We start from the raw sequence: 7,244 nt of genomic DNA, 5'->3' as shown, positions 1-7,244 counted from the left end.
TATTTTGAAGAAATCATTGAGTGAATTATTACATTATGCAGCATAGCAAGATTATCTTTGCACGAGTGTGCTGGAGTTTCTATCTGGGAAAACAACATGCGAATGTGCGATAATCAACCTGTGGACTATCGACGCTCCCTTTACTGTGTCGCTGAGTGGTGTAGGCACGTAGAGATTATGCTTTTATTCTGAAGATTGCAGCCGGAAGTGTAGGGTGCTATTATTTCTATATCGTTAAGAGTCCAGACCGCTTAAAAATGCTTATACGTTCAGCTTTGACACAGATACGTTAGTTAACTTAAATGTGCTGGTATTTGAAATTATTATGATCGTTACACACCGCGGTGAAGCTAGCGTGAAACAGCAAATTAAAAATCCTATAAGAAAGCGGAGAAAACGGTAACGTAACTCTTACACAATGTTAGGGTACTGAAAGACAGCCAGCCGTTAACGTTACGGCCAAATCGAGGTTGTAAACCAGCTGTAAGCGCAGTCAATTTGTCAGGAGCAGGCAGCATGGCTGGAGGTTAAACGGTCAACAACACAAGCAGGTGCTTCCACTTGCGTCGTCTTCATGTGTTCGGCTGGTCGGTGTTAACGAACAGTAATCTGGCTAACAGAGAGTTGTTAACGTCAGCGTTTGAGGCCATGGCGAAGTCAGTTGTCTGTTTTTGGCCACTGTGTTTTTATAGCTGGCGCTAGCTCAGTCCTGCCGTTAACGGCGGCAGTGGCTGGACCTTCGCGTTCGGTTGGACCACCGAGGACTGCGCGCGACCTTGGGGACGTTGTCATGGATTTGACGCGGTTGGCTGTGGATGCTGGTCAGTTCATCAACCGGGCTGTTCAGGTAAAAGGAAAAAAATAGACACCAGAAAAAAAGATTTTTAACCTTTAGAATTTGCTCACAGTATTCGTTTGTAAATAAACTGCTTGGGGTCCGGAGACGTTCAGGTAAATGACAGTGTTATGACACCGTGTAAAACCTTAGTACGTTAATATAATGATAACATAAAAATGCGTCGTGGTTAGTTCATCAAATCTTTGTTTTTAAGGGGTGTAAGTTGGCTTATGTTCTGTAATTCCGCTCCAGTACACGGGGGAGAGTCTTGGCCAGGCAGACAAGACAGAGTTGGACCCTGGGCTGGAGGACCTCCTGGCCCAGGCAGACGCCACCAAAACCTGGACAGACAGGATAATCTCTCAGACTGAGGTTTTATTGCAGCCCAACCCCGGTGAGAGACCGTAAATTGTTTGTTTGTGTAAGTTGTATGCAGGTCCTGAAAGTCTTATGTCTTGAATTCAGCTGAACACACAAGACCTTTATTTATGAAGCCTTGATTTCATAGCTACTTTATAAAATGTGTTTTTATCAGAAATAGTTGATGTCATTGCAAGTCATTGCACTGAGCTCTAGCTAATATACAGTACATCCCTGATGTAGGGTATAGGCAAAAATCCTGTTTTACCAAACTCCCTGTCTGTGGGGAGAAACAATCTAACGTTACCAGTATTTATGTATCTAAGTAAATAAAGGCAATGGTGGGGTTATGATTTCAATAAGAATGCATATCAACTTTTTACAAACAAAATATTTATAATTGCACATTTAGTATGTTGCACTGTACATATAAATGATTAACTAGCCAAACATTTTGTCCTGATAAACACACCATCTTTATGTTTGCACCAAACCACAACCAGCTGCACTGTCACCATCAAGGGGGTACATGCTTTTATGGTCAATATAAAAACACTGAATAATGAATACTTTACCTCTGGGATCCAGTATTTCAGCTTTGTTTGCCCTCGTGCAATAAATACGTCTCCTGTGTGCTCTTCTGTTTGCTTTGACTGTAATGACCTGTTCAGATGAATAGGGATGTTTTGTTTTGTTTTTTTTCCCTGTTTGAAACCTCAGCTAATGGAATTATGAGTAGATGTGGTCTGAAATATATAAAGTAAAGTGATCGTTCAGCTACCAGAAATGGTTTCATACGTTTATTCCTCAATGATATATTTGCAGATCATGTTTTCTCTATTGACAGAGGGCTTTTAGTAGCTTTTGGAGAATCAGTTTTGTTTACCTTAGGTATGCTTCATGGGCTTATGGCAAGAACCAGCAGTTTGCAAGAAGCTGCCAACTCTTGTTTTCAGTGCTTGTCCTAGTAGAACACATTATTAAATATATGCAGGAGGTATCATAGCCTGTTTAGTGATATATTAATGGCTTGTGTTAACTCTTCAGTCCTTCTGAATCTGTAGTATACTGACACCTGTTTTTGACACCCATCCTAAGGTTAAACAGTGTTTTGTGGCGTATTTATTTGTGTGCTCAGGTCACACAGTAAGAGGTTACTTGTATTAGCCCAATGGTATCTCCTGAATAAAAAATATCACAATGAATTTTCAATGGCTTTTTATTAAAAGAAACACTTTAAACTGAATTGAACTCTCTGATCTATGATGAACAGGAGCACGGTTAGAGGACCGGCTGTATGAGCATCTGGATTGGAGCGCCCCACCTCGACTTCGAGCACATGAGGTACTGGGAGACCAAATGATCCAGGCAGGGCTGGAGATGGGGTGCAACACACCCTATGGTGAGTACATATTAATATGGATAATGTTTATCTCAATAATATGGTTTAAATCATATCAGAAAATACTTAGCAATGTTGGGTAACAACTGCAATTTAAAAGAAGGGAAAATATATGCATTCTCAGATCTCGTTAGCATTTTTGTTTCTTTAACATGGACGTCTTGAAATGTTGTCAATGCAGATACTTTCTAGACAGCAGTATGTTTTGTGTTCAGGAACGGCACTGCTCAGGTGTGGAGAGGCTCAGAAGCAGTTTGGCGAAACAGAGAGGAAGTTTGTCCAAAGCACCAACATCCACTTTCTCACCCCTCTGAGGAGTTTCACTGAGGGGGAATACAGAGCCATACAGGTAACACACTCATGAACACATACACACACCCATCACCATTATGTTTGTGGCACTTAATTGTACGTTTTGGATGTCACATTCTACATAATTGATCTCTTTCTTTGTTCTTTTGTTCATGCTCAGCGTATTGTTTATGTATTGTTTGTATATATAACATGGTTTTCGAAACGCCTGTGTGTGTGTGTGTGTGGGTGTGGCTGTGGGTGTGTTCATAGGATGAGCGCAAAATGTTGGTGAATAAGCGTTTGGACTTGGACATAGCTAATACCAGACTGAGGAGAGCCCACGAGGCTGACCAAGAGGCCAGAGTGAGTTGTCACTTAGAAAACATCACCTTCAATACATTTATCATACCTGGATCAATCCAAAATCTTTATTTTCATACAGTCATCATACAGTCGATTTAATTATCTTCCTAATTCCACCCTCATGCTTTCTCCTGTCTCTTTGTCAGAACCTGAATGCAAACCCGCTGGACGTCGACTACTTGTCTCATGTTTCCTACATGTTCAGCTTCCTGCGTGTTAAATGGCTAAAGGTCAGTGTTGCTAAAGGACACTGATAGGCACATCTGAACTTGCTGCTTGGTCATTGAGTAAGTCATTTGCCCTCCTCTGTCTTTCTCATCCAATCAGATGTGGGCTCAGGAAATCTCTCAGGTGAGTTAATGTTTATCTTTGCATGCACACACGATCTGATATAAATGTTCTTCATACTGTAATAGAGGGAGACTATTTTGACAATGCCAGCAGTTATAGAATTTAGTATTGTCCTGTTATTTAATAGATTCTATTGTTTAGTTCATTTAGACTTTAGGGATTTGGATTTTGCTAATAGGACATTTTGAGAAAACAAAAGCTGGACATAATTAAAAGAGATAATGAAGTGTGTGTGTGTGTGTGTGTGTGTGTGTGTGTGTGTGTGTGTGTGTGTGTGTGTGTGTGTGTGTGTGTGTGTGTGTGTGTGTGTGTGTGTGTGTGTGTGTGTGTGTGTGTGTGTGTGTAGGCGGAGATGGAGCTGAGGATTTGTCAGAGTCTGTTTGATCGACAGTCAGAAATTACAAGACGAGTTGCAGAAGGAATCAGCAACACTCATGTATGTGCACACATAGAAAGATAGAATATAATATTCTGTTATGTGTCTCAACCTTGGTAATTGTGTGGATCCTTTTACTGCTAGGTTGTTGCAACATTTGTAACATAAACAATATACACATACACACATCACCCAAGATATAGATACATTCTGTAGTTTGTTATTAAATATCTTCTGAACTAAAAATAATCCAGAGGTGGGTTTTTTTGTGCTAATTTCATATTGTTTTATGTGTCTTGTGTTGTTTTTTGTTTTGTTTTTGTGTTTGTTTTTCCAGACCAACCACATGCGGAGCCTGACTGACTTTGTTGAGACTCAGGCCTGTTACTTCGACCAGTGCAACCAACATGCTCAGGAGCTTCAGAAACAGCTGGCCAGGTCTGTATGTCTGGACACCTAATGAAAACGTCTTAATAGAATTAAAATAATTTATGGAAGGGATTGCTTCCGTATGCTATTTGAATTGGGTTTTCTCCAAGCGGCAACCTCCAGGGCCGAAGAATTATCAGAAAAGCTTCAGTAAGTTTTCATTACAGCCTTTTTTTTATTTGTTAGCTCAGGAAAAAAGTAAAATGGTTTAAAACTTTCTTTTTTTTTTTTTAGAAACTGTAAATTCAGATGCTGAATACCTCTCTAAAATGCATGTAGTAAAATTCCAAGCTAAAAACCCAGTTGGCGAAAGATCTGTTCTTTACCACAAAGATGTATTTGTAGGAGCCAGGACATCTGGCTATTGAGAATCATTTTTAAAGCAAATCAATTTTTTCACATCAACGTCATTATGATTTTGTTTCTCCTTGCAGCATTCCAACAGTCCTCTGCTCCAATAACTGGCAGTCAGCAATTAATAATGCAGTTCATCAGCCATCGACAAGCAACCTTATAGGCAATGAGCCCATTGGCTCAAATCGGGTCTCTCCAATTCCCATATTTGTCCACCAACTTCCAGAATTCGACCAGGACTTATGGACTGCAAATCCACCTCCCGGAACTGAGAAAACAACAGATTCCTCTTTATCCACGGCACCACATAATCAGACAAATAACAACAATAACACCTTCTTTACTGATGTTCAGGCAACCAACCACCGTTCAGCGGTCAATCAAGCATTAAATTCAGACAGTCACCTAACAGATCAGATCTCAGCACTCAGCAGAACAGCCAGCACACTAACCAACAGAGCAACAGCTGCATTAACCAATGATGCACATAGTCTGACAACAACAACAACAGCAGCAGCAGCTTCCCTGCCTTCTGAACTCAGTGGAACCTCAAACCAGTCTCAGACAGCAAATTTAGTCGCTAGTGAGACCATAACAACTGATAACATGGCTACTGAGACTGTGACCACCAATGGCATGGCTCCTGAGCCCCAAATAACCAATGGCATGGCTCCTGAGCCCCAAACAACCAATGAAACTGCAAGCGAGCTGCCCGCCAATAATGGAGAAGATGTCCAGTAGTCATAGACAACTAATGTCTGGCAGCTGATTTAGACCAGTGGTAATTGGCATTGTTGACCCGAGAATATACAGGCTGTTAGAAAGGAACAGATACAAAATCATTTTAACATGTAATATGTTTAAAAAAAACATTAATTAATCCCATAGGTAAGATAATGTGAAGTGGCTGCAAAAGTGCTTCTTTTTCTAAATGTGATATAGTGCCACAACAATTTTATCCCTTAGCCATATTCAGATATTATTCATGTTGTATGAAACCAATGTCTGTTGACTGTCAGTCCCCTCTTGTGGCAATGGATGTAATTAATGTCTACTCTGTAATATTCCCTAGTCTCTGACTGGGAGATGAGTTCTGACTGACTGTCAGTGTATATTTGTTGCGTGCGATTGTGAAAAGTTCTTTTCAGATTTGTGCCAATTGTATGTGTGTACATGTGTTTGTTGAAAACATCAATTCAGGTGTGAGTGTCCATATCTGTCAGTGACCCATGTCCACTTATGTTTAGTTTCCCCCCATCTTGTGACATATTAAAAGTGGGGTGTGTTCACATGTATGTGACTCTGCCGCCTCATGACTCATGTTATTACAAGTTGAGGTCATTTTCCATATGAAACATGTTACTTAAGTGTGTTGGGAAGTCCAGAGAGGTGACAAAACACCAAGCTGAATAGGACCTTTATGCTGTAGCGTTGTGCAAAATACGTTTCCTCATAAATACTGTGGGCGTTTTCCCCTACACACAGTCAAATCACATTCACATTTACCTCCTTAAAGCCCCCACTAGGTGAAATGGGTAGAAGTTTCCATGTCCAGATACTACTACTACTACTAATCTACTGTGGTGTGGGTCCAATCTGGGGACCCTGGATGGAAACACACACATTTATAGCAATGGCCCTACTGATGTAATCACCCACCATCTCTGCTCTACGCTTGTGTCCCAATACGTAAAGATGTGTGTGTATGGATAGCTACAGTTTTCACAATTGTAGTTGCTGCCAGTTTTAAACTGCGTGTATGTGCAGTCATAATTCAGTCAGATGTTGAACATTGAGCTGATGTCGGGAGTTTTCACATGATTCATGTGAAATAAATACACATTCACGTGGAAATAAATATGCAAACACTGATGTCATGTCAATCCAAGTGTGGATTCTGTCTCTGTTCTCCAGTCAAGGTGTTTCTGTTATTTCCTTATTAAAATCTGCTCGCTGCTCACTAATATACTTTCTCATACCAGCCAAACCTCCCCATACACACACACACATAATCATTTCCAGGTTGAGGTCTTGAGTTGGCTTCCCAGGCCAAGTCTACTAATATTCAAAACCATTGCTGACACACTACTGCGAATTCACTGGTAGTGTTATTATGTGTGTTTACAGGATAATGAGGTCCAGTGGTGTATGACATTGACCAACCTCAACACATGCGCACACAAAAAATACTTCAAATACAGTGATGAAAGTGTGTGTGTTTTTTTCCTTGTCTTTTGCTCCCACTTCTTCACCTCTTTCCCATCTGAGGCTGTGCAAACAGATAGATCAATTAAGGGGCCATTATGTGATATTGATCTGGGTACAGTCAAGACGCTTTTGGTTCAATAACACCAAAAACACTTCTATCACACTATATCAGCTTTGCATTTTAGAGGGGCCTCACAGGAAGTGCAACCAAAGCTTTAAAGACAGATTAAATAGTGAATCGCTCCTGTAGCTTTCCAATGACTCAGCCA

At 40.6% G+C, this 7,244-nt stretch overlaps 1 protein-coding gene across 1 annotated transcript; it reads left to right on the top strand.

The window, feature by feature from the left end:
• The first annotated feature begins 19 nt into the window (after positions 1-19).
• Positions 20-6,650, top strand: LOC119910640 (endophilin-B1-like). Its single transcript, XM_038729348.1, has 10 exons — positions 20-847; positions 1,091-1,232; positions 2,472-2,600; positions 2,816-2,949; positions 3,165-3,257; positions 3,404-3,487; positions 3,585-3,608; positions 3,955-4,044; positions 4,322-4,422; positions 4,848-6,650. Exons 1-10 carry the CDS (start codon positions 791-793, stop codon positions 5,506-5,508), a joined length of 1,515 nt encoding a protein of 504 aa, XP_038585276.1. The 5' UTR covers positions 20-790; the 3' UTR covers positions 5,509-6,650.
• The last annotated feature ends 594 nt before the right edge of the window (positions 6,651-7,244 follow it).

The sequence above is a fragment of the Micropterus salmoides genome, unplaced genomic scaffold, assembly GCF_014851395.1.
Source record: "Micropterus salmoides isolate LMB-PRFRI ecotype aquatic unplaced genomic scaffold, ASM1485139v1 Ms_hic_scaffold_19, whole genome shotgun sequence".
Classification (NCBI taxonomy): domain Eukaryota; kingdom Metazoa; phylum Chordata; class Actinopteri; order Centrarchiformes; family Centrarchidae; genus Micropterus; species Micropterus salmoides.
Note: the sequence above shows the minus strand (reverse complement) of the source record. Positions and strands in the feature narration are given on the sequence as shown.

Excerpts from the sequence above, each read along its gene's own strand:
- LOC119910640 (XM_038729348.1), top strand. The coding sequence starts at position 791 with ATGGATTTGACGCGGTTGGCTGTGGATGCTGGTCAGTTCATCAACCGG. Across the intron at positions 1,233-2,471 it reads TTTATTGCAGCCCAACCCCG|GAGCACGGTTAGAGGACCGG; the intron begins GTGAGAGACCGT and ends TATGATGAACAG. Across the intron at positions 4,423-4,847 it reads CTTCAGAAACAGCTGGCCAG|CATTCCAACAGTCCTCTGCT; the intron begins GTCTGTATGTCT and ends TTCTCCTTGCAG.